Raw genomic sequence first — 27824 nt, forward strand, 5'->3', positions numbered from 1 at the left:
AATTTTTTTTTTCTATTAGAAAACTGCTTTGGAATGTGTTGGAGGTTACAAATAGGAGGCCATATGGTTCTGGAAGCAACTGTGGATTTTGCATGACCATGGCTTCTTAAGAACTCAGCCCTCCTGGGCTCCATGGTGTCCCATGTTAAAAGAGATGCTTAGGGAACGTGGGCGTTTGTGTTGTCCTGGGTTCCCAATGACAGCGCAGACTGCTTCCTGAGACTGCTTCTCCCCCCTGAAGCACAGATCCTGGTTTGAATGGCCTTGTCCTCCCCTTCGTCCTATTCGTCCGAGGTGGGCAGGCCGGCACATGGCTCTCAAAGCCCATTCAAAACCATCCTACCCACAGAGCACCTTGTCCTTCCTTCCCATTCCCATGAAAATCGGATTGATTTGATACTGTTCAGTTAGACTGATAGACTGAAGATATTTAGACTTAGGAGATAAGGCTTAGCACAACCAAGAAAGCAGTTAAACTTTAAGAGAGCTTATAGGTATGATGGATCTTCCTAACCTCCTTCCCCAAGATAAAGTGCTAATTGCCTAATGTTTTCTATTAGCCTCAAGGAAAATTATAGAAACAGAAGTATGCTGCGCCACCTGCTAAAAGACTTCCTTTCTTGTGGCCAAACTGTGTGACTTTGGATGAATCACTGACTCACTTCCTCTAATGTGATGGAAGCTCTAGATCCCTCTAGTGCTCTAGTGTAAAAGAAGCATTTAGATCAAGGTTTTCCAAAGTACGTAACAGGGTGATATAACTGTTGTAAGAGTAAATTACAATTAATATCACCAACAAAATCCAACCTGAACAAACTTATCATTCATGTACATTATTGTGTACAGTGAAGTTAAAATGGGAAAAGAATCAACTTAAAGATTAGTGAAATGAGTCAGAAAGAGAGGGACAGATATAGAAAGATTGCACTCATTTTTGGAATATAAAGTAACACAATGGGAGACTAACACCCAAGAATAGTAGAGATAAGTACCAGGAGGATTACTCCACAGTTTAGAATCTGGCCTCGAATGCTGAGGGAAAAGGCAGTTCAGATAGAGAAGGGACCACCAAGTAAAGGGTGCTAGGAGGGCCAGCTCAGGATGGGAGCTGTGGGCTGAAAGTAGACTATAGACTGAACATGACGGCCACTTAATACCTCTATTGCAAACCACAACACCAAAAGGAGAGAGAGAGAGAGCAAAAGGGAATGCCCTGCCACAGAGGCGAGGTGGGGTGGAGGGGACAGGGTGGGGTAGTGGGAGGGATACTGGGACTATTGGTGGCAGAAAATGGGCACTGGTGGAGGGATGGGTACTCGACCATTGTATGACTGAAACGCAAGCACGAAAGTTTGTAAGTCTGTAGCTGTACCTCACGGTAATTCACTAATAAAAAAATATAAAAAACCAAAACAGAATCAACTTAAAGAAAAATATAAAGTGGATACTATTGTTGGTGGGATGACCAGCATTGTGAAGGTGTACTCAAAAGAAGAAAATATTGCGAACTCTGATCTTTGTTCATAACTTAAGGGCAGGTTACAGGACTAGCACTCAGCCATCTTTTTAAAATTGCACAGCTTGCCTGCTGCTCTCCCTGCCTCAATTCAGACTTCCTCCCAACAAGATTGAGAAAACTTTCCAACATGCACATCTGTCACTGTATCACTGTTATTCTGTTGCTCATCGATTTGCTCAAGTGGGCACCAGTAACGTCTCCATTGTGAGACTTGTTGTTACTGTTTTTGGCATAGTAAATATGCATGGGTAGCTTGCCAGGCTCTGCCGTGCAGGAAGATACTCTTGGTAGCTTGCCGAGCTCTCTGAGAGGGATGGAGAATTGAACCCGGGTCGGCCGCGTGCAAGGCAAACGCCCTACCACTGTGCTATCTCTCCAGCCCAATATGCACATCTACTGGCATACAATCTACTGGCATACAATCTTTAGCAACAGAATTATATTTGCATAAGAGATCAAACTCTCAAATAAAATTGTTAGTAAGGACAGTAGCAATATACAATTTTTTAAAAAAAATTATCAAATAATTCTCACATGTTTCTGTCCTTTGTTCTCCAAGACTCTTTCCTCTGACTTTTACATTTGTTTATTTTTCTTTGTAACTTGCTAGGAGTTGTCATATTCCAATAGAGGGTGCAATTCCAAAAGCAGAAAAGAAAAGAGAGAAGTAGTGAATTGTAGAATGATTCCATAAAATTTGTACCCAAAAACACACTAGGCAATTGAGAGTATTTGGAATATCTGATATTGCCTTAAACATATTGTAATCAGTTTCCTTTTGTTTATGACAAGCTTTGGCCATTCTGAATAGATTTGACAAATACAAACATTATTAACAAGGAAAGACAAAATCACTTGGCACACCAAGTGATTGATATGCAAAAGCTCAGTGCAAAATGAGCAAGCAAAAAACTGTTCCCATCTTCAGGCAGAAAAGAGACTGGTAGAATGAAAAATATCTGGCTGAAAAATTCAGGAGGGTGCTTAGGGTAATGGATTTGGTCAACCTTACTAGAAGCAGAAGAACAAGAAATAGGACTTAGGAAATATTTCTTGTTTTCTTTTCCAATACTATCGTTTGATTGCGGTGGGTAAGAGGGTCTTCTGGAGTGAGCATCGTGAAATGAGACTGGAGGGTGCTGTAGGACCTTTTAGTTAGTTCTGTAGGAAATCTGTTTCCCTGCAAACTGTGATGATTCTGGATCAGCCTGGTCCCTGGTTGGTTGCAGGCAGTGAACTGTGAGCCAGTAAGGCTCCAAATGTGACGGACTAAGGCTATCTGTAGTTGTAGGAATGCTGGTTCACTTGCATTCTTTCTATTCTTTCTGAGAAAGGGACAGTGCTGCAGTTCATCTGCCTTCCCCAAAACCACATTTTCGTTTCATCCTTGGTTTTATGCCCAAATAAAATTTGATTGTTCTTTGTCTTTTACCCATCTCTGTGAACCTCTGATTTTAGACATTGGTGAGCATGGGAACAGAAGTTCTATTGTGAGGGCTGTGGACCCTTTGGTGAGTCACTTAATGTTGTTGAACCTCAGATTCCTCGTGTTGGAATCAGGATGATGGAAGTACTTACCTCCTCTCCTCCAGGGGATAATTTGATGAAATATAGTTTTTAAGATTCTTCACATGCATAGAGCACTCAATTAGCATTTGTCTAATAAGATCATGGCTCACTTTAGGAACAGATACAGCTCTACAAGGGATAGATAAACAATAATTTAGAGTCCTGGAGAGATATTTAATAAATTAAAGCACATCCTCTAAAACAAATTTTACTGAAAGGAATAACAATCTTACTTAATTTACTAATTGTGATGGTCCCTAAACATGGCTGACAAAGTCACTCTGTCATTTGGAAGAGATTTAAAAAAAAATCCAGAAACCCAAGATGACTGCTGGATTAATAGTACAGGGGTTAAAGCACTTGCCTTGCATGTGGTCAACCTGAGTTCGATCCCTGGCATCCTCTATCGTCCCCTGAGCTCTTCCAGGAGTTATCCCTGTATTCAGAGCAAGGAGTAAGTCCTAAGCACTGCTGGGTGTGACCCAAAACATTGTGTTTTACACATAATAACCCCCCTCTGATTTTTCTTACTTCATTGTTGGGTATCTAAGTCAGAGACTTCAATAAATACATACTCTTGTGGCCTCACACTTTGATGTTGGCTTCCATGAGGCTCAACAGCTCCACCAGACTTTGGGGATTTTCAGACTGGTCTGATCACACTCCAGGTTTTCTATCTTTTATTATCATAAATTTCTACTAATAAGACAAAACTTCCGATACTGTCTTCCCTTTTCAATGGAAAGAATATATAAGTGAACTTGATACCAACAGATGTCTGCAAAAGTCCAGTTATTCAGTGTTTTATAATTAATTGGCTGTAACATGTCATGCTATCATTTCATGTCATTGGTAGTGGTGCAGAACCTTAGCATAAGGGGATCTGGGCTCCACGACATAGTGGTAATGAGCTGCCCATTGAAGAAGATGCTTCATGCATTAATGAATCCAGTCCTTTTCATATTGTTTCTCTCTTTTTAATTTAAGGAATGCAGTTTTGACCTCTAGTTTGAAACGCAAAGGATGACCTGATAAACATTAATACACATCTCTTTTGGTCTCAATCAAAAGAAATCTTTTCTTTTTGAGGTTATCCTACCTTTGAGCTTCCCAAGCTAAGAAGGATGAAATCATAGTTAAAGTTTCTTTTTAGCAACAGTTTGTCACAAAGCAAGATACCTGTGTTCCTCCAGATGCCTCCTAAGAGTCTAGGGCTCCTCCTCCCAATGAGTTTCTTGCTTCATATGTCTATCAGGTTGCCTACTGGCAGAGAGGGGCAGATAATATAATTTATTTTACCATTAAAAAAAGAGAGAATAATAAGAAATATCTCTGAAGACTGTTCTTTGGAAGAGATAAGAGGATGCTCCCCAAGAGAAGACAGCCTTGTATTCAAAGAGCTCCAAAAAGAGTACCTGCAGAAAGATGGGGTCCTGCAGAGGCCAGCCAAATTATCAGATGAGGCTTGAAACTTGCTGCTGAAATTTCTTTTCCAATAATAAAAAATCCAAACCCACCTCCATTGTCACTCATATCATCTGTTTATAGTAAAAGATATCTTCAAATCTTCAAAAGTAATGTTGGGGTTCTTCAGCCCAAGAAATTTACCCCCATCTGATCACAACCCTCTCTACTTAAAAGATGCCATGGACTCTGCTTAGTTGTGTGATACACTGAGTTTCACTCAGACTGGGTAAAAAAGCTGGTCTGAATCCTAGATGATAGCTGATGCCGCAAAAGCAGAGAGGGTGTCATTTGTATTTATAACTTGTTGGTGTTCCCATCAACTCAAAGGCTAACCTATTTGCACAAATATGCAAACAACATATTGTAAACCACCAGGACAGATTAAAGTTCAACTCACCTTTTCCACAGATGTTACCCACCTTCAAACTTGGAGCCTTTTTCCACTCATCGATTCCTTTCTCAAAGCAAAGCAATCTTTTTCCTGAGGTTAAAGTATGCCAAACATCTCAGAGAACCCAGAAGACAGTGGTAAGGCAATACTAAAATGCCTGAAAGTATCCTCTCGATCAACTGAGCTTTATTCTCAGCATCATCAAAATGATTTTGAGGCAAGAAATACACACAAGACATTTCAAGTTCTTACCAAACTGCTACTTTTAATTTTTGCCTCCAACTTTGTTTGCTTAAAAAATTAAATGTGTAAGGAAACACATTATCACAGCAAAGCAAGTGAGATCAGTACGAAAAATGACACTGATAATATATGAAACCTACAAAGGAAATTTCTGATCTGACAGCAGTCAGAACACTTTAAAAATGAAGATGAAACCAGACAGGAGAAAGGAGAGGAGGAAGGAATGAGAAAGGAAAGAAAAGAATGAAGAAATCATCTATACATGAAGCAGCTTGATCCTTGTGGGGAGTGCCTTCACAGTTTTTCTTAGATGTGAAAACCATCATCAGATACTGATGATTGTCCTTGTCCTTGCTTAGGGTCTGTAGGTTCTCAAGCATGCATCTAGGTAACATTGGGTTGACAATACTTCACCCCTTTATTTGGAAGAATATGGACAGAGTCTCATGTTGGTCATCAACTTTCATTGTCAGAAAAATAAAACCTCATAACTAATCTCCAGTTAGAAACCTCTCTCATTTCTTTCTTGGTATGTGCAAATTACATGGTATAATCACTTGGATCTAGCAACTTTTAACACAGAAGACTTACACTGCTCATACTTTGACCAAATACATACACTGCTCATATTTTGACCAAATTTTCAGGGTAATGTAACTTGTTTGTACCAATAACAGATATTTTTAACAGAACAACACCTCATTGACCTAAAATATGGCTATACATGAGGATTTCTTCTTTGGTACATTTTTATATTATAGGAATGTTTTCAGTGATAAATGCCTCTCAATTACATGCATATTTTATGAAAAACAATAGCATATTCTTTATCTATAATCTTTCAGGCACACTGTGTTTAAACTGCAACAAAACAGAAGGTATACACAGTTTAAATTTTGCCCTAAAATCATAATGTTAAATGACCAGAGATATTTCCCCCCCAAATCATAATGTTAAATTATCAGGGATATTTAAAAACAAACTCTTCCCTCTTTATCTATCTCTACCTACTTTATCCCAGTCTCACATTATTTTAAAGAAGGAAAACTTCATTGCATATTCCAGCAAAGCGTATTGGTAGGGAAAGGTTTAACAGGGTAGGAGAGAATGTGCAAGGAGTGAAAAAGTGAATTGATGGATGGATGGTTAAATGAATATAAATGAACTGACACCTTTACAGGAAAATAACATTTCTTTTCTTTTTTTATTCTATAGATCAGTGGGTTTTGTATCTGTAATTCTTTCATATCAGCAAAGAGGAAATAAACTCTCATGTAAATCATTTTCCCCCCATCTGGAGCATATTAAAACCATGCCTTTTTTTTTCTTTTAAGCAGACTCCCTTTTCCCTATTTGCTTATCAGTTCATCCACCATTACATTTTAAATGAAATTGCAAGACCCTTGTCCCTCCCCCAAATTTCAGCTTGATGTAGGAAAGTGGGAAGCAGACTTTTCTTGCTTTAGAATAGTGACCTAGATTCAATTACAGATAGATCCAGAAGAGAGAAGTGACACCTCACAGTTTTCTTAGAGGTCTAGAAAAAAAAATTAGAAATCCCAAAACAATACTTAATGGGGGAAAAAATCTGTTTATTTTCCCACCCTTCCGTCTGATTTTTTTTCTCCGCCTTAATTGCATTGCTTTTGGTTCATTTAATTGTTACTGGTAAAACAACGCAATACATTTCCCAAGGGATATTTAGAATCATAAAAATGGGCATTCCAAGGAAATGTCTGAATTCCGCATTGGAGGGCGGGTGTCGACGTGTAGAGTGTGGGTAATCCTGAAAACCGAGTAAACAACATAAAAAAAAATAATAACTGGAAGAAAAACCAGAGCTTCCCCTCACGCTCCTTTAAAAAAAAATTACATGATAAGAACACACCTCTTATAATTGCATTGCAGACAAAGCACTGAACACACACACAAAGCTTACACTTATTACTGTTTTACCAATTACAGTGCAAAAAACGCGGTCAAAGAAATAGGAAGGAGAGAATCCTGTGGTTCTGCTTATTGACTTCTATCACTAAATTAAGCATATAAATGACCTGAACGGGTGGCTTGGTATATTAAATTAAAAAAAAAGAAGAAGAACAATGATTCTCTCTTCCTTTTCCCTCCCTCTCTGATCTCGGCCTGAAAGGAGTCTCGGGGAGATAAGAGAGCTGGGAGTCGGTGCGCGCCGCTCCGCCCGGCGCCGCTTATCCCCGAGCGGGGCGGCAGTTGCCTTGGACGCAGCAGACGCCGTGCAGGGTTCACAGCGGTCTGGAGCGAGGGGCCATTCCCTGCCATCTCCACCGCCGCCCTGCAAAAAAAAGAAGCCCAAACTGTCTGTCCAACACCCCTGCTCTCGGGACCCCGGCGGGTGCGGGAGGAGGTGCGGTCCGGGGCTGGCAGGCGCGCACGCCTCAGCCCTGCAGAACAGCTTTGGAGATGCCCGACGTAGGAAGAGGGAGATGCCCACTCGCGTCTATGCGGGTGTACTAAACGCCAAGGCGCTGTGCCGAGCACGCGGGCTGAGTCCCGCAGGGCCCAGGTGTGGGAGTTTAGGGCCGGGACGTCGCCGCGGTTCTCAAACACCTCGGAAGGAGCGGTTTTCCCGGGGTGATTATTGCAGATGCCGGGGGACCGGGCTCGAGCCGGCGCCAGCCGCGGCCGTGGGCAGGAGGGTGCTCTCCAAGGCCCCGCGGAAAGGGTTCCCCGGGCCGCGCGGGGGAGCCCAGCAGGCGCCCGGCCCCCGGCGAGCAGGCGAAGGATTGTTTCATTTCAAAGTGAAAATCTGCAGGCTTTGGGAAACGATATTCAAAAAAGTATATAATCTCCATATGCCGCTCAATGGAGGATCCTCATAATTTACAGCGGCAGATAAGGCTAGAGGGTGTAATAAAAAATCTGAAGCCCTCCCCTCCCCCTCGCCGCCTCCCCGGAATTGCACCTTGGGCAGCGGAGCAGAATCCGGAATGTGAACTTCTCCCGACATATGTTTCCCGCAGATAAGTAAACAATCTGGACGTGAAATGGAAATGGTAATTAATGCAGTAATGCTGTTACACCTCGACTGTGCAAATCCCATTGACTCGCCGCGCCACGGGGGGTGCCGGGCGAACGGGGACCAGAGATGTGCGCTTCGGCCGGGGCTCCCTCCCTCTCCCTCTCCCTCCTTCCCGGGTCCCGGGGCGGGGCGTGCCAGAGTCCGCGGGGGGTTGGCCCGGCTACTGGAAGTCGGGAGCCGCTTAGCGCTTTGTGGGACTCCGGGCTTTCTGCACTCAGCCAGCTCGGGAACCCCGCACGCGCCTGGCACCCACTTCCCCTGGTTTTCCTGGGTGCGTTAATGCCCGAAAAGGCTCAGGGCTCAGAGGTGAGGCCCAGTCCTGAGTGCCCAGGAGAGGCTGAGCTCAGGAACCGCAGAGGGTCTATTGACAGCCCCCTCCTATTTCCCGCCCTCCTCCCCCACCCCTTCTGAGCGCTTTGGTGTGGCCGGACGACCCGCGCTTGGCTTTAGCGTCTGAGTTCGTGTCTTTGCAGTTCCTAGTTCAGGACCACCGTACTGGGCAGTAATTTTACTAAAATCCCTTCCTTTTTTTTTTTTTTTTTTGCCTCCAGGGTACGAACTGCGTTTGAACAGCTTCTCCTCCAAGTCCTAGAGTGGAGAGAAGTGTGAAAACGGTCACTGGCCGCCCGAGTATCAGAAACGCTTCCACTTTGCAGCAGAGAGGAAATCTGTCGCCCCCGGTGGGTCCCCTGTCCAGACTGGGTACCGGCTCCCTTCCCCAGCTCGGACCAAACTCTTGGTGCCTTTGATACTTTGCGAGAAGACGTTTAACGCAGGGATTCGGAAGGGCAGGAGAAAGACTACGGGGAGGCCCAGGGCGGTTCCGAGGCTCGGTCCTTCCCGCTTCCCAGGCCTCGGCTCCCATCCTCCGCCCCAGGGGCCAGGTCGGCGGGACGCAGGGCCTGGGGCGGGGCGTGGAGTGGAGGTCTCAGCTTTCTCGTAGCAGCCTGCAGGCTACTTCTCCAGGGCTGGTGCTGAAACTATCAAGTCCCGAAAGTGCAGAAACCGGGTGGGGTGGGTGGGTAGGTGGGTGGGGGGTACTGGAGACTGCAATTAGCGACGCCCAGGCTTCCACCCACATACCCCTTTCCACCCCCAGCACCAGCTACTTGCTTTCCTTAATTACTCTCCAGTGCTTCTGGTTGCAGGACAAGGCCACTTCCCGTCGCATCCAGAACGAATACCTACTCCAGGGGGGCTCTCACAGTTGGGGCAGCGGGGGTCCCCCAGGCCGAGGGCGGGCCAGTTAACTAGGAGGTTGCGGCGCCACTCTGCGGAGACCCGTGACAGGATAGCCGGCATCTCCCGGACCCCAACCTCGCGGCTCCCTCTCCCTGCCTCTTTCCCACCACTCCACTCAGGAACACTCACACCCCACTCAGCAAATAGAGATGCGAGTTCTTAGCGCGAATCTTGTTAATTACGTGATAGTCAAATTCAAATGACTTGAAGCTCATTGTCCGCTGGAACAATGGTGACAAGGCCTGAACTGGGGAGGAGCCCAAGGAGATGAGAGTTCTCGGCGGCAGTCCTGGCGGCCCTGCGGGCCAAGGCTCCCCCAGTCCTGGCACGCTCCCATCTCTCCAGAGATGTCTGAGCTCGGGAGATGCTTCTCTCGGTGGCCCGAAGTGTCTCCGTTGCTCCAGCTGACTGCAGGCCTCAAGAGGGTTTCTACTGGCTGTTTTAAAATGATAATATGCCCGCCAGGCACGCCTCAGAATGACTCGCTCAAGTTAGCGGTTCAAAGCAAGTCAATTATTTTAACGGGAAAACTCGGTCCCTGCCAGGGAATCTAAGTCGGACCCGGATTCGAGGAAAGACGGTGGAGAGGAAAGGCCAGGAGCCGGTGGCACCCACATCGGGCCACAACAGTGCCCGGGGCGGGGGTGGGGGGAAACCAGACGGTCGCTGCAGTTTAAGACCAAATATCCGTTTAGAACCAACACCGCGCCCGGTGCCCGCAGCCGTCCGGCAGCGGACTGGTCACCCCTGCGTTGTCCTAAAACCCCCATGGGTTTCTAGCGCGCCATGAATTTGGGGTATCATGGGTGGGGTGGTGCAGGAAACAATCTCACCCGGTCCCCTTAGGCACCCTGCAGCGAGTATGGGAAGCCGGGGCTCTGGGTGCGGGCCCGTGCGCCCAGCTCCGTCAAGGGGCTGCCCGAGGGGCGTCCCGCCCGGTGCCGCGAGCCCGGAGCTCTGCCCTAGTTCGCGTTCTCCCCACGACGCCAAGGGGGCACCTCGGGGCGAGGCCACCTCGGGGCTGCTGGGCGCTGCGCCGGGCGCGCTCGGGAGAAGCCGCGGGTCTGGGCTCCGGCGGGCGGGCGGGGCGCTCCTCTCCCTACAGGTTTGCTTTAATGATTTTCTTGAAAGAAGAAGACAGTTGTGAGCAAACAGGTTTGACAGGGACGGCTTACCCCCCCCCCAACACCCCCAGGGGATTGCTTTTTGTCTGCACCAGACTTCAAAGTCAGTAATCGGCCGCTGTCAGCCGCGTGACGGGGAGGATTTGGGCTGTTTGTTGGGGCGAGTCGCGGCCGCGCACCCCGGCGGAGACTCTGCGGCCCGCGAGGCGCGGGGTGCTCGGCTGGATCAGGCCTTTGTGGGGGGTCGAGGCTGAGGCCAAGCGGCTGGGACGCAGGCAGCCGGACAAAGCGGACGGGGCAGGAAGGAGCCCGGGTGTATGATGGACAGAAAAGGGGCCAGCGAGGTCAGTGGCCCCGGTCCCCAGACGCGCGCCGGGCGACCCGCTCCCCCCCCCCCGGCCCGCGAGGTCTCTTTCGGCCCACCCAGTCACCGGGGCACCGGGGGCGCCTTCCTGCAACAACGCACCCCAGTTTCCTGGGGCGCCTTCGGAATCCCTCAAGACCAGATGAAATCAGGAATCCGACTGGAAGAAGAAGCACGGCCTGCGCCCCAGGACACCCCCCTCCCCTAACACCCCTGCAAAGGTCTGTCCCGCCTCCGGGCTGACTGCGTGCCCTATTTGGGCACTGTGCGCTCACCGGGTACCCCCTGGACAGCGAGCCTGTGTCCCCGCTGGGCGCCAGCGCGCGGGGCGCTACGGGGCGGCACGCAGACCCCTGTAAGCGTCATCTTAGGAGATGTTAAGGGACACTGAGCTATGAGGGCCATCAGGGCGGCTGACAGGACTGTCAGTTGGGGTTACATCAGACTGCGATACCCCGGGGCGCCACGGCCCCAGGCCTCCTGGGCTTTCTAAGGGTCGGGAGGAGGGCCGTTCCCTGAGCACCCCAAGCCCCCAGACCGGACGGCCACCAGAGGCAAGTCACTTCCTAATTGTCTCGCTTTGTAAGAGCGTTTTGTGATGCTAAGTAAGCGTGGCGCAGCCCGCGCAGCCTCCCCCACACGCCCTGCAGCCCGCCTTTGTTTACCTTCTCCTGATCGCTCATTTATTTATCTATCTATTATTTATAGGCGTCCCCTCCTCTTCAGCGCCCGTGTATGTTAATTGTGTTATAGCATTTAATTCTAACATCGGTCTCAAAAGAGCGCTTAATGAGAAAAGCATATACAACACGGATCACTTTGCTATTCAGCGCAGCCAGATGGACAACTGCTAACTTTCTTTTCTTTTAATAATGAAAATCCCCCTTTGACAAAGGGGCTCAGATGAATAGGCTCCAAATAGCACCTCAAACACTTCTAATTGTTTTGAGGACAATATGCTAATCGGCGGGTTTGGGCTTTGGTGTCTGTTGACAACGTTTCTGGGCACCTCCAGTCCCTGACTCTTTGAAAATGGCAGAGGCCAGCTCCCAGGTCCCTCTGCAGCCTGGCAAAGCCCACTGACTGCCAGGCTGCCTCCTTCATGCCCACTGAGTAACCCACAACTGGGTACAACTGGGGTGGGGTGGGGACAAAAAGTGGTCAGGGGAGGACGCTTTAATTTTTCAGAACAAGTTCCAAGGAGTTGTGCTAGAAAGTCAGGGCAAATCCTCTCTCCTCACGGAAACCAGCAAGCTTCAACCAAATGTCCACCCAGCAGAGAAAGAAAGAACTCATTTTCCATGTGAGTCAACCACTAAGGCTACCAGTTATTTATATTTTATGATTTTTAAAAACTTTTTGCCCAAGGCATGATACCTTTGCCTCTTTTTTTCTTTTTCTCTCGAGAGTCTTAATGAAAAGTCTCCTGCAGCTCTGAGCTGGACTTATGACACAATTTTCTAAGTTTCTCAGACATCTGCTTTAAACACACACACATACACACACAGACACACACACACACAGACACACACACACACACACACGTGGAGTTCCCACTCCTCAGAAGACCCAGAGGAGCATTTCCAAATATCTTTAAGGGACCTTGATTATTCCAGTGGGCTGTCCCCTATACTTGCCTTCAAAACACACACACACACACACACACACACTCACACACACACCACGGCCCCCTGGTGATTAGTGGCGCAACTGGTTCCTGGTAGACTCAGAGCTTCTCTCTACTCCCTTAAAGTTTAGTTTAAAAAGAGAAAATGCACGTGGATTTTCTTAGAGGTATGGACCAGCGTTTGTCTCTCAGTTTATATGCTCCTTGAAGTGGTTTAGCCACTTTGTGAAGAAGGAATGGCATGCCAAGCAAGGATGGTGTCTTTGTCTAGGGCCTCTGAAGGCCAGCAGACGTGACAGGCTGTCAGGACAAACCCCAAGATGTGGGCCCTTGCCTCAGGACCCTAGGCCACAGGGCTGAACCCATGCAGCCAGCCCCCAAGCCTGGTGCTGGACTCCCTCTACGTTTCTCAGCGATTCCCCAGCCAGGTACCTGGCCCTGCCTTCAGATTTCATGCACATCAAAGGTTACTTCTCGGATGACAGATTGTCTTTATTCAAAACATCTTTGTTCAACAAATGAACAGAATAAGGAGATGAATTCCTTCTAGATACATTTCCAAGACATCTTCAAAACATTCATGACCGTTTAGGATGTTTCGATTCTTTTCATTTTCGTTCACTTTCTACTTCCTGACTTCATAACCCAACATTCTGTCTAAAAGTAAACTTAGGACTCTAGGAGCACTGCTTTATACAAAGTAAATAACCATGTGGGTCCTTTTGTTTCACCTTGAAAGAAGCAAACACTATGATAGCATGGGTTTAAATGGAAATGTTTTCCTTTCTGTAGTTTTGAACTTTAAGCCTTCCCCCCACCACACCACGAAGAGCAAATGGTGCCTAGCTGTGTCTGAGGGCAAAACACAGAGGCACAGCTAACACTTTTCTTCAGAGTGCAAGAGGAAAAACTAAAAGAGCATACTCTAGATATAATGCCAGGATCTGGGCGTGCCGGAGTCCAAAGCCCATCAGAGGAGTTAGAAGGGGAACATAAATATAAAGCAAAACTGCCTACTTTTTTTTTCTTTTTTTCTTTTTTTGTCCAAAGGGGATACAGTCGCGATTTGTTTGGGGACAGCAGGGGCAGGGGCAGCTGTAGAGCTGTCATATGTTTTGCAAGTTTCTGGCACCCATCCACGCCCCGGTCCCGGAGGACACCCCTCCCAGGCCCCTGGAAGAGAGAGGCCGAGTCTGGGGTGGGGTAGAGGGTGGCGGCAGGTCTGACCCCCAGGCGTCCGCAGGCTGGGGCGAGGCGCACAGGGCCGGGTGCAGATTTCGCATCCTGGTCGCCCTCCAGGTCTGGCTGGCCGGGCTGGGGGGTTACATGGCCGTGGCGTGGGCTGACGAATAAGGGTCTATGCCAGTCTTGGTCATGCCGGGGAAGAGGATGTAGGCGACGGGGGGCTGCAGGGTGGAGGCCGACCAGGCGGTACAGTTACAGGGCACCACGTAGCCCGGGTTGGTGGGGGACGGGTGCGTGTGCGTGTGCTGGCTGGGGCAGCTGAGGCTGCCGAAGGCGCCGTTCTGGTAGCCCAGGGTAGACGCGTAGGGCAGCGCGCTGGTGGCCAAGGTGTGGGGCACTTCGCCCATCTTCTGGATGGCACTCGAACTAAACTGCGCGGGGTCCAGCAGGGAGTAGGGCGCCGAGGCGGGCGGCAAGAAGGCCCGGGCTTTCTCGGGCGCGCTCAGGAGGCCGTCGGAGGCCCCCACGGGCAGGCCGGCCGCCTTGAGCGGGTCCGTGTCGCCCAGGTAGGGCAGGGGGAAGACATACCTGTCCTTCTTGAGCAGGTTCTTGGGCTTGCGCCGCGGCCGGTACTTGTAGTCAGGGTGCTCCTTCATGTGCTGGGCGCGGAGCCTTTTGGCTTCGTCGATGTATGGCCGCTTCTCCGCCTCGGACAGAAGCTTCCACTCGGCACCCAGGCGTTTGCTGATCTCGGAGTTGTGCATCTTGGGGTTCTCCTGGGCCATCTTGCGCCGCTGGCCTCGGGACCACACCATGAAGGCGTTCATGGGGCGCTTGATGTGGTCGGAAGGTTTGGACATGGTCCCGGAGGCTGGGCGCGAGGGGGCGGCGGTGCAGGGGCTCTGCAGACGAGCAGGGGTGCGGTCGTCGATCCGCCTGGCTGTCGGTCCTGAGTCCGGGCTCTGCGTTCCCCTCGCCTGGGCACCGCGGAGGGGAAGCCAGAGAGAAGCGTTCACCCCGCAAAGTTCAGCTGATCATGCCAGTCCCGGCACCCAGGCTGGCCCGGGAGAGAGAGAGAGCGCGAGAGAGAGTGGGGACAGCAAGGGAGGGGGAGGAGAGGGCGGCCGGTCGGGGGGCCGCGGGCGCGGCAGGAGGCAGGGGGCCAAATCCCCGAGTCCCTGGGATTTAGTGGCCAGGTAATTTTCGGGCGAGGGAGGAAGCTCCTCCTTCCCCCCCCACCTCTCCGCCTTCGCCTTCTCGGGTTCTCTTCTCGGCGCTGTTTCGGGCCCGGGCTGCCCCCGCCCCTCCCGCGGCTTTCCCGGAGCGGCCCGGCGGAGCACAGCACCTGGCTGAGAATGCGGGAGGTTGGTGAACGCCAGCCAAGAGCGGCGAAGTTCAAAGGCGAGGTGGGCCCGGACGGCACGCAAGCTGACATAAGCGCGGGGCGGCGACTCCCCAACCTGGGCGCCAATCAGCAGCAGAGGAGGCGTGGGGCGCACCTGCCCACGCGCCCGAGCACCCGGGAGGGAGCGCGCCCGGTGGGGGCGGGGAGAGCGCCGAGCGGCCGGCTCGGGACTGGGGACTCGGTTCCACCTGGTTTCCGGCACGGCCCATAAATGCAACTAACTCCTCGGGGCCCGTTTCCTTTCCCGGCGGTGCAGAGGAACACCGGGGCTTCGAGTACAAAGACCCGGGAGGCGACAGCCCCGGGGAGCGAGCCGAGAGCGCGGGGTGGTCAGTAGGATGACTCGGGGCGAAAAGCCACGAAGGACAGCACTTTGCCCCTTGGCAAAGGGCCCTGGACGAGAAACGGCATTTCTCCAACTCGTGTTTCACGGCGAAATAAACTTTCGTCGCCGCGCCCGCGGTGGTCCTCGGGAGGCGATCCCCCCAGGAAGCCCGCGCGTGCGTCTCCCCCCTACCCCGGTGCGGCCGGCCGCGGGGCTGGCGGAGTGGCGGGCGGCCGACGGATGCGGGAAGGCCTCGCGTCCCGCCGGGCCCAGGCTTCCAGCCCCGCCCGGGGAGCCAGGAGGAGCACCCGGCCCGCTCTGCACTCGGTGGAGGGGACGACGGGGGTCGCTTCCAGCCCGGACTCCCTATTTGTGCGGTTGTTTTGGAGTGTTTGAAAAACTCCGATTCTCCTTCCACGTCCGTCCAAACGGGCGGCTCGGGGAGCGCGCGCTCCGGGTGGGAGTGGCGGGGGAGGGGGCCGGGGGAGGGGGCTCACGTTGCCTCTTCCGCGACAGCCCTAGAGCAGAATGTCATCCGGTATCGGCCTCCTGGGTCGGTTTGGCCCCAGGCGCCTCTTCCCACCCAGCGCAAAGGTGAGACTCGTTTCGTGCGTCTGATGAGCATTCTCCGGGTAAAGAGGACGGAGCAACCCGCGGAGCCAACCTGCGCGCCTGTTTCCGTTGAATAATTGCCTGCCCGCTGTGAAATGCCCTTGGGGGGAATATTTATTAAATGGAAACCATTGTCCCAAGCCCGGCAGGACCCGCGCGTGTTCCAGGCTTATTGGCTTCTTGCGCGAGCCTCTCCCGGGAGAAGCCACTAGAGAGGCGCACCGGCGAGGCGGGGCTGGGGGTGGGGAGGGGGTTAGGTAAAGAACCAGGAGGCAGGGAAAAGGGGGGACTGACTCGAGCACGCAGCAATCACATTTGGGGCTCTGCTTCTTCTTCCTCCGATTAGACAGAGGTGGGGCATTTCTCATCTTGAGGCGCACTCCAGAATACGACGCCCATTTTACAGATTGGGAAACTGAGGCAGAGGACGGTTAATTGATTTGCTCTAAATGACTCCAGCGGGAACTGGGGGTGCAGGCTGTATGTACAACGTGAAGCCCTCTTTTTTTGTTTTACCTCCCGTTGGAGCCTCAGCTGAGGCTGTGATGATGCTTAAGCCAAACTTGTCGCTGGTGAGCCTGGGAGCCTTTGGAAAGTGCTCAGGCTGGATAGCACCCTTAAGCCTGATTCGTGTCAGCGCGGGATTAAAATTCGGTTTGTCTGAGTCTACGCCTTGAGCCAGGGCTCCGCCTTGGCCAGGGGATCGCGCCAGGGTTTCACCTTCCTTCTCAGCTCCCCGCTCGCCGACCACCCTGCTCTTGGCCCAGGCCTTCTCAGCCAGGCGTTTCATTTCTGAGGGCCTGCCAGAGGACGGAGTTCCAGGGGCCACTGGCCAGCGGACAGCCTTGGTGGTTGGGAATCAGTAATTGGGGGGGAAACGCCTCCTTCCCGCCCGGACCCGCCAAACTCTCGGTCCGAGGCCCTCGGGGAATTCCAAACCTGCACAGACATCTGGGTTCGTGCAGCTGCCCAGGAAGAAGATTGGGCACAGCGGCGGTGTCGACCTTTCCAGTGTTCCCCGTCTCCAGGCAGACCTCCTGGGATTGCTCCGAGGCGAGGCGCCAGCGCGAATCCCCCGTCGGTTCCTCACCTTGCAGTCTCCTCTCTCGCCCGCGCTGCTCTCCGGAACTTGTCGCGCTCGGCGGGGTTCGAAATCTGAGCGTCTGGAGTGGAGAGTCCTGGCGGTAGCAGCGACGGAGTGGGCAGGTGCCACCTGACCTTTCAGAGTCCTAGAGTCGCCTGGGTCAGTGCGCTGGTCAGTCCGCGGGGCGCCCGCAGCTTTCCGCGCTCTGGGCTCAACGGGTCCGGGGCTGCGCGCTCCCAACTTCGCCTTCGGGCCGCTCCCTCGGGCAAACAGCACCACAGCCAGGCCCACCCCGCCCGCAGGCCACGGGTTTTCAGGAATCCTCAGATCTGGCTCCTGGGCGGGAGTTTCCCGGGACTCCAGGGCCGGCAACGCTCTAGTTCCAGCGCTGCGCCGTCTCTCCGGAGCTCGGCCTTCCCGCTAAACCAGTTCTTCCCAGGGTTCATGCAGCTGCCTCTGGGGAGAGCCTGCAGTCTAGGTTTCCGCGGGAAAAGGGCCTAGGACAGAGGTCTCCTAAATGCCTCTTTCTCAGTCATAGTCTTGAAGCTGTGACCTCAGCCCATCAGGTCATTCACCAGGCTGGAAAGGTCCCTGGGACGTGGCCACACCGCCTTGGTGCTGGCCTGGAGGATGAGCGCCCGCCCTAGGCAGGCCTCTGGACCCAGAGAAGCTGCGCTTTTGCGGGCAAACCCTCCCTGATTCGGTGCCGGGGACAAGGCTTCACAGCTACTTCTCCCCTACCCCAGCAGAGCGTGGACGCCCGTCCTCTCTTTCCCGCCATGGCTTTCCCCTCTCTTTTCATCAACTTCTTTGGTGTCTTAGATCGCTTTCAAGATGTCACCTCCCCCAAGAAACCCTCTTTTGCATCCCAAGCTGGGCTAAGACTTCCTTCTGCGTGCCCACCCTCACTCCCTCTCCACACCATGCCCTCACCACCACGGCTTCTGAGCCTGGGTGCAGACTGGATGTTTCTCTGGGTGCCCCCGTGTCCTCACAACTCTGGGCACAAAGAGGACATCCAGTCAGTTTTCCTTCTTGGAGACCCTAAGTTTTTCAGCACCCCCTTTCCTGCCTTGTAGCTGAGAGAACAGACTCTAACACAGCCCTGCAGAGCAGAGGAGAAGCACTGGGCGTGGACACCCACCAGGCTCAGTCCCTGCTCAGCCTCACCCAGCCTGGAACCCCACAGCGGGGCAGAGAGCCTCAAACCACTTGGAGCCCCCCCATCCCCACCCCAGGACTGCGTGAATATGGAACTCTGGGAAGAAAGTGACAGGGACAGTGGCCTGGAGGGTCTGGGGGAGGGGGCGGGAATAGGGGGGGCGGCTTTCCACAGTGACTTGTACACAGAGGAATTTGGGAGACTGGGAGGGGGATCTGCATTGGGAAGATCTGGGCACCAGGCACTCCCTGACTGCCTTGCAGGGGTTCCAGACAGAAACTGAGTCACAGATACTGATTTCAAGGACTTTGTGCAGCCCCCAGCTCCAGCTCCTGGGAGAAGCCGGGAGTGTGGGCACAGACATACCCCTGGGATTCCCCTAGAAGCACTAATCCAGCTCATCTCTAAGCATCACTATCCCAGCTGACACTGCGGATGATCATTGATCATTTTTTTTTCTTTTTGGGTTATTCCTGGTGATGCTGGGGGACTATATGAGATACCGAGGATCAAACCTGGGTCAGGTGCAAGGCAAATGTCCTACCTGCTGTCTTATTGCTCCAGTCCCTGGTCTTGAGACTACTGGACTTTGGTTGAATTATAACTTTGGTTGAATCATAAACTCTTTCTTATTCTCAAAAATGTTTCAAAGCTTGGCATGCCTGTTCACTCCCTCCCTCACTCCTTTTTAGTTCAAAATTCAAAGACCTCATATACCTCATCAGGAAACTAAAAGGACCCAGGACCCAGAGCCTATTAAGCTATCTCTTGATAATTGTGCTACCGTCTTCCTTCTAGAACTCAGCCCAGCTCACACAAGAGATTCAGGAAATGTGAAACTCATACCCAAGATTGCACAGGAAGCCTTGGCTCCAGGAAGAAATGAGAAACCTAGCAAAGCCGGGGTCATGTCAGTTCCTAGAGAACCAAGCAACTGGCAAGTGCTGAGACCTTGCCAGTTACTTGGTTCTTAAAAGAGCCCAATATGGGATAGACAAGAGCCAAGAAACTAATTCCAGAGGTGATTTCTCACTTCACAACCCTTGGCGTGGTACTTAATCTGGGTCCTAGTTTCCTTGTTCTGAAATGGGTGTAATGGATCATGGTAAGGTCTACCTGAGCTGCTATGAGAAAAGCCTTTCAACCAGTGTCTGGCATGTAGCAGCAGCTCAACAAAGGACCAGATTACACTGTTGTATCATTAAGTAAGAAATTTCCAGTCTGGCTATGGGGTCCAGAGTAAATCAGGGTGAGAGAGGTGCTAAGGAAGGAGGGCTGCCTAGTTTTCTTGAGTGGCCTGTTACCAGCCTTGTGAGGAAAGAGGAACACAAGGAGAAGCCAAAAGTCTAATGGAGATGGCCAAAGGGCTTAAGAAATCACCATGGTTGAAACCTGTCCAGGCCTCCCGGGAGAAGTAAGAAAAGGATTAGGTCAGGTCAGTGGGGTGCAGTCTGCAAAGGACCTTGTAGACACCATGGGAATCTAGGTTTTATTTTAAGTATACTGGGAAGTCGTTGGCATTAGACACAGAACTGCTTAAGAACAGTGCATACAAACACTGGTTATTAGACATTCTATATGGCAGAGTCACTCTAGGGCTGAATACTATAAATGGACAGGTTTTCACTGGCTTTTGGGTCAGCTGCTTAACCATGACTTGCTGAATATGGCGTTTCCGCTCTAACATTGAACTCTTTCTTTCTCTTCAGAAAGCCAAGGAAGAAAATAAGGGATGGCTTCAGTCGTCCACTACTCTGAAAACATATACACTGACAGTCAGTGGATAGTACTGGCCTGCTGGCTCTCTGACAGGCTTCTTTTGCCTTCCCCAAGGGGAGTTCTATTTCCTGAGAGGGTGCCCCAAGCTCTGAGTTGGCCCTTTCTGGAAATATTTGGGTCCAACTGTAGGTATCTTGAATAGCTCAGTCTGAGCATTGCTGTATAGGATTCATATCTGAGTGACTGTGGTTTCTTAGGATTAAAAAGAAAATTCCAGTGATTAAACGAATTAGAAAGACACAATTTGTTTCTAAAAATAAACAGAATGTCAACATGGTATGCCTTGGGTTTTATTGTGTTCAGCTGTTTCAGGGACTTTGGAAGCTCCCCCTGCCACTCCCCGACCTTTTTTCTCATGCAAGAATCCTTGGTCAGTTTTTATCATAAACAATACTCTTTAAAAGTCTCTGTGTTTGCCCAGCACAATCAGCTAACCGATTGGAGCATTCATTCTCTTGCCAATTTTATCACAAATTCTATACTGCAGAGGATAAACTAAACTTCGGCGGTAACAAGCTCTGATCAAGAATGGAAATAACTTTCTCTTCTTGCAGCCTCTGCCTCAGACTAACTGGCAGGAAAACTTAGGGCCCTTTGCAACTGAAAAAGGGGCTCATTTTCAATGTGTATATGCTCACATGCTCATTGTTCCTTTCAAACACCACTTTCGCATGTTCTGAAGAAAAAGGATACTTAATAAGAAAGCCTTTGAAATATTTGTTGAGAGAGCTGGAGGTTGGGTAGGGGAGAGGGAGCTCAAAACATTGAGCTTTTAATTGCTGGGTGATCTTAGGAAAAATTATTTCAGAGTAATTTCTTTTGGCCTTAACTTTGTCATCAGCAAAATGGCGATAGGAATACCCGGTTGGTATCCTGTCAGACCTTGTATTACATATCCTTTGCTATGTGACAAATTATACCCCTCCCCCATGCCAGTGACTTCCACCAACAGTGAATTATTACATCAAGCAGCTTCTGAAGATTAGGAACCTGAGAGCTGGCTAATTCTGACACAGGATCTCTTATGCAACACAACCAAGAGATTTCTGGCACTGTGGAGGTGGACTGTGGATTGGGCCTGCTTCCAGGCTCACCCTGGGGCTGGTGGCAGGGATTCCCCCCCTGTGGCCTCTCCTTTAGGGCTGCAAAAACACGGAAGCTTGAGTGCCTGAGAACAAATGAGGGTCACTTCCAAGGGGAGGCACTTCGGGGATGCCCTGGGGCTTCCTACCACAGACTCTGCCAAGCTAGCGGACTCAGACTCTATGCAGCAAAACATCCTGACTCTCAGTTTCTTTCCTGAGGCTTTTTCTCCAGAACTTAGCATGACCAGGTCGTGATATATGCAGGTACCCTCCATCCTGGCCACCCTGCCTCCTCCCCGCAGCCCTTGCTTTCTATTCTACCTCTTCCCTCTGCCCTTGCACACTTGGCCCTGCCAGGTTGCTTCTTGCCTCTATTTCTTGTCCCCTAAGGTTTCTTTAACAACATCCTGCCTTTCAGCCCCAGATGGTGTCTTCTGCAGGCATCCAGAGCTAACTACAAGTTGCTAATAAAGGATATGAGCTGGGGACTACTAAGACTCAGGCCAGTGTGACTGATGGCAGTGTTGCTGGGACTGAGTTTAGGAAACTCCTGGAGTCACCTCTGAAATGGCATCACCATATTCTTGGTTAGTTGGTTCAGATTCTGATGTATACAGTTAAGTAAAATGTCCATCAAAAACTATAGAATCTTGATTTTACAAACAAAAAGGAAAAATCCTCCAGAAAAGAAGAAACCCCTGGCCTGGGGAAGGAGGTGAAAGGGTCGCAGACATTGAGACGCCACCTTGCCAGTGTGAAATATCCAGATAAAAATCTCATTGCCTACAAGATATGTACGTGTCCCAAATTCACCCTGGGAGCAAGAGCGGTTGTCAAAACCAACAGTACTGGCTGATCTGGGACAGAGGGATTTACCAGTTGACAAACAATAGTGGTTATTAAATAAGAAAAAAAAAAAAAGCACAATATATTTAAGTCAAAGCCCAATTAGCAACCGATGGTAAGGAACCAGTCTATTGACTTAAAACGTGCTGATGAGTTTGACCATGTTTTGTTATTAAATTGTGTTTTATTTTACTGAAATTACATAGTCACAAGATTAAAAACATCAGGTTCCATTGAAAATATCCTACCGCAGGAAACACCTGTTCTTCACAATCCTCAGTTCTCCAAAGAGCCTCTGTCCAAAGAGAATCATTTTCTATTCTAGAATGTTTTCACATCTCTGTTTGCAGGAAATGTGCAGGTGGCTATTTAGTCACTCATGGGTGAGGAGTTTGATGTCTGACCTTCCATTTTCCTTCCTCCCATCTTCATGATGGCAAAAAAACTGTCTACTGCCATTTTTGTGGGCTAGATGAGGAGTATTTACATTCTTATTCTTACAAAGAAGTGGGGAAAAGTATTCGCAACACTCACCTGTCCTTCGCCAACTACAGACCAAGAGGTCTGCCCTCTCATCCTGATGGATCTATCACATCTTCCAGAAAGGCAATGGAGAGGATTATTCATGACTTCTAATTGGATCTCTTCGACAGCATGTCTACCTGCCCACATACCAAATTCTGCAGGATGGATATGTCATTCCCAACATCCTCCCTTCAGAAATCCAACACGCCATTTCGTCGGTAAAGATGCATATAGCACCTGGTCTAGACAAGGTCAGACCTGAACACCTGAAAAATCTGCCACTAGTTCACTGTCTCGGCTCTTCACACACTACCTGTTTGAATGCAAGGTTCTGTCTCAATGGAAAACCAGCAGGACCGTTCTGTTGTACAAGAAGGAAGACATCCATGACATTGGCAACTATTGCCTGATATGCTGTTATCCGTTGTCTACAAGTTCACTTGAGTCATCCTGAATAAAATAGGCAGAACACTAGAGGAAGGACAACCATGAGAGCAAGCCAGGTTCTGAAAAGGATTCAGCACGGTAGACCATATCCACACAGTGACCAAACTCACTGAGGTTTCTTCAGAGTTCAAGATGCCACTCTGGCTAACGTTCATCAATTTAAAGAAGGCCTTTGATTCTGTTGAGATTAAAGCAGTCATCGAAGCCCTAGCTAAACAGGGCATTCAAACTCAGTACATCGAGATCCTCCGCGAGCTGTATTACGGATTCACCACCAGGATCTCACCATTCTACAGGGAAGTGATCATTGACGTAAAGAGAGGGGTTCAGCAGGGTGATACCATTTCACCAAAACTCTTCAATGCCACCCTCAAGAACAACATGCGATGACTGGAACGGGAAAGAATGGGAGTGAAGATAGATGGTCAGCAACTACACCACCTCCACTTCACTGATGACATCGTTCTCATAACACCAAACATTAGCCAAGCGGCACAAATCCTGGCAGACTTCGACTGCGAGTGTGGAAAGGTTGGACTGCAGCTGAATCTCACAAAAGACAATGTTCGTGAAAAAATGAACTAGTCCCTAACATTCCATTTGCTCTCAATGGAACAAACATCTTTGAAAGCAGCAGCTATGTGTACCTGGGTCAAGAACTCAACATGAGGAATGACTTGGCGCCAGAACTGTGCAGGAGGAAGAGAGCAGCATGGAATGCCTTCAAGAGTATTGAAGAAGTGGTTAAGAGGACAAAGAACCTCTGGCTCTGGGCACATATTTTCAACTCCAATGTTCTTCCTGCACTAACTTATGCCTCAGAGACCTGGGCCCTATGCAAAGAGGATGAGAATGCTATTTGGTATCGTTGGTGGGCGGCCATGCAGTCTTTTGACCTCCATCGACGGTCAAGAATCAGGGATGCTGTGTCGTTTGCCAAGGCATTGAAAAACAGATGGGCCGGACATGTAATGCGGTCTTTTGACGTCCCATGGAATCCAGTCGGTACCAGCTCTAGTCCAGTGTTGTCTCTGAATCGCATTACAAAAGACTGCATGGCCGCCCACCAACGAGATGGTCAGACTATTTCGTCAAAACCCTGAATGACTGATTTGAGGCTCTTCCTGTTCCTGGAGCGAGCAGATATCATTGAGCTACACTAGCACGCGACAGGGCCAAATGGAGACGTTACTGGCTCCTGCTTGAGCAAATCGAGGATCAACAGGATGACAAGTGACAAGTGACATTCTTACAAATACTCGTACTTGAGCATTGCAGTATCTTAATGACCACTTTAATTTTCTACTTTCTAGTAAGTTCCCTGTTTCCACTTATTTGGTTTGCTCCACAGTCTCCTTCCTTTCCAAAGTCTCACGCAACTTCCCCCAAGGTAGCCATGTCAGGCAGGTCCCATTCTAGTCTTGCCAAGACATTCTTCCTGGGGGGACATTCCTTCTAGGTTTTCTTTCTTGGTTTCTGTTCTCATGTCTTCCTCCTTCTCCTGGACTTCATGATTTGAAGTGCGGTGTGACCTTCTCATCAGGTTGCAGGTGTGGCTCAACAATGGCAGAGCTCCCCACAGATTCTTGAGGACCTAGCAGTAGTAGGAACAGGCGCTTCTCTGCATGAGGCCAACGGTCTCCCTTCACTTCTCTCCCATATTGAGCCTGATTTTGTGTCCTGTCTTTCCTCATAGGTCTCATCCTCTAAGTTAAAGTCCTATTGTCACTTTAACTTCTGTCCTTGATTCGACTACTCTATCTCTGACTTCCTGAGGTCCTTCCTGTGCACTCTGCATTCTTCATATGCTTTACTTTAGTTCATACCTAATAAGCCTTGGTAGAATACATGTTATACCTACATTTTGGAGTGAGGATATAGAGCCCCAAAGATCTTAAACCAAAAAAAAAATCACAGAATTAGTGAGGGACAGAACTCAAGTATCTGTCTCAGGAGCCCTCATCTTGCTGCCCAGTACATGTCAGCATGATATAATGTGAATGGGGACAGGACCTGAGCATGATAAGAGTCAGAGGAGGAGCCTTGAAGTGTGTGTGTGTGTGTGTGTGTGTGTGTGTTTGTGTTTGTGTGTGTGTATTTGGGAGTCACACCTGACTGTGCTCAGTGCTTATTCTAACACACCTGACTCTGTTTAGGGATCACTGCTGGTGTTCAGGGAACCATATATGGTGCTGTGGATGGAGCTGGGGTCGGCTGCACACATAGCAGCCTACTTACCGCCTATTAAGGGACTAACCCCTCTGGCTCCTGAGTACAAGTACTTTCTGGCAGCTTCTTTGGCCAGGGATCATGACTCACTCTTTTATGAGAGGAAGAAAAGTTCAGATAGGAAAGAAGGAAAGCAACTGAGGGTTGGATATACAGAAGGTGTAAGAGAGAAGAAAGGTGGGCAGTTAGTGGTGCTGGAATGAGGTGTTGGCAATCTGTCAGATGCCAACCAAAATGTGTGTTCTAGATATGAGCAGTGATTCAAAGTGAGACTACATAAAGTTCAGTATGAAAGTATCCTACAGATGAGTGAAGATGGAGAGAATTAGAAGTAATCCAGTACATATCTACAATCTTTATTTTTTGTTTTTTGTTTTTTAATTTATTTTTACTCTTTTTTTCAGTCAGACCCAGTGATGCACAGGAGTTGGCTCTGCACTCAGGAATAAGTCCTGGTGGTACTCGGTGGACCACGTGGAATGCTGGGACTCGAACCCGGGTTGACTGCATGCAAGGCAAACACCCTACCCGCTGTGTTATTGCTCTAGCCCCTCTATAATTTTTATTTATAAATAAGCATTTCAATGTCCTAGCAACTATGACATTTATTTATTTTTTGATTCCCCAAATTCTTAATTTTTATCAGAAAGCAGAATGTCTAGTCTGCTGATGAAAAATTATTTTTGTCTGTTATTATGGTTTTAACCAAATACATCTTGCAACATTTCTTTGCTAAAAATATTTTTTAGGTTTGTACTTCAGTAGAGTTGGTGATTCCCTTATCAACATATATTAAAGAGCTAAATTCAGTAGGATAATTTTAGCAGTTATTAGTCTTCAGTGTAAAGCAGGAAAGTACATTTATAATACTTGGATTATAATATAGAAGAAAATATAAACCTTTGTATTAGATAGTACTTATTTATTTATTTGCTTTTTGGGTCACACCCAGCGATGCACAGGGGTTACTCCTGGCTCTACACTCAGGAATTACTCCTGGAAGTGCTCAGGGGACCATATGGGATGCTGAGAATCGAACCTGGGTTGGCCGCGTGCAAGGCAAATGCTCTACCTGCTGTGCTATTGCTCCAGCCCCCCGATAGTATTTATTATACACATTTTTTTTTGTTTTTTAAATCTCTACAATAGACATAGTCTTGTGTATTGGAATGGTATGGTGGGGGTGATTTATGCACATGTGTGTCATGGGGCCAGAATTGATATATAGCTCTATTCTAATGCTACTCTATTGTACCGCCTGCTAAAAAACCTGCTTAAAGATGTCTAAACATAGAGCACATTTGTTGGCTATGTGAAGATGAATTTGAGCTGAGTAACTAGGTCAGGTGTATATATATATACACACACACACACACACACACACATATATATATATATATATATATATATAGAGAGAGAGAGAGAGAGAGAGAGGAGGACCCTCAATTTTTAAGCATTCTATCATGATAAGAAAAGAATATTAAACCTTGGTTAATTTTTCAGTAGATAGTGTTCCTAATGACTTGAATAATACACTCCGTCTGCTTGCTTCAGTGATTGTTTGAAGGTGGACATGTGATCCAATATGCTCTGGGTAGCTTTCTGGGAAAAGTTTTTTTTTGAACTTCAAAATAGCTGTTCAGTTTTCCTGTTTTGGGATGCTATGTGATGTCACCACTTTACCATTGAGTGGATCAAGAGACAAACTGGCCAGTGAGAATCTGTCAATAAGATGAGGATGCAGAGTGGCAAAAGATGAGGATCTAGTTTCTTGGCAACTTTATAGAGCTGCTGAGTAAGTGGTTTTAGAATCCAACTTTGAAGTATTTTAAAAAAGGCATACTTGATATGTAACACTGTTAGTTTTCAGCATACAACATGATTTATTATTCATATATATTGTGAAATTGTCCCACAGTAAACCAGTTCACAGTCTCTATCACACATATTGCATATTTTTTGTGATGCTACTGTCTTAGCAATATTCAAATATGTAGTACAGTATCATTAACATTACTATTGTGCTACATGTTACTTATATTTTTTTAAATTTACTTATTTTTTATAAAGTTGTTCATGATTTATTACATTCAATATTCCAATAGCAACCACACCACCATTATTTCCAATTTTCCCAACCACTCCTCAAATCTGCCCTAGAGTAGACCCTGAATAATTTATTTTATATTGCTTGTTATAATTCACTAAAAATGATTAAGAAAGATTTCTTTAGCAAAAGTGTGTGAATATTGCTTTATCTCACCATGGAGCCATTAAGCCCTTGGAGAAGAGATTACTAACGTGTTGTTACAGGTTAAGCCTTGCATGCTTATATTTTCTTAATTGAGATTAGTTGCCTTTACATCCATCCAATGTGGTATACTACTCCTGGTTTGCCTGTGGAGTAGAGTTTGAGATGTCATGTGGCCGCATTTGCTCCAGGAATTCAAAATCTTGAGTGAGATGATGTAACTGGAGTTAAATTTTAACTGGATGGTGACTTTGGTTGGCTCCAGACAATAGAGCGTGGCACAGA

General features: G+C 48.7%; 1 protein-coding gene across 1 annotated transcript; it reads right to left on the minus strand.

Moving 5' to 3' along the window:
• Window positions 1-13092: 13092 nt before the first annotated feature.
• Window positions 13093-15149, minus strand: SOX14 (SRY-box transcription factor 14). The gene has a single exon (XM_004602950.2). The coding sequence runs from the start codon at window positions 14647-14649 to the stop codon at window positions 13927-13929; it is 723 nt and encodes a 240-aa protein (XP_004603007.1). The 5' UTR covers window positions 14650-15149; the 3' UTR covers window positions 13093-13926.
• Between the last annotated feature and the right edge of the window lie 12675 nt (window positions 15150-27824).

The sequence above is a fragment of the Sorex araneus genome, chromosome 2 (genome assembly GCF_027595985.1).
Source record: "Sorex araneus isolate mSorAra2 chromosome 2, mSorAra2.pri, whole genome shotgun sequence".
NCBI classification, from domain to species: Eukaryota; Metazoa; Chordata; class Mammalia; order Eulipotyphla; family Soricidae; genus Sorex; species Sorex araneus.

Bases quoted from the DNA above. Each gene is read 5' to 3' on its own strand.
- SOX14 (XM_004602950.2), bottom strand. From the start codon at position 14,649: ATGTCCAAACCTTCCGACCACATCAAGCGCCCCATGAACGCCTTCATG.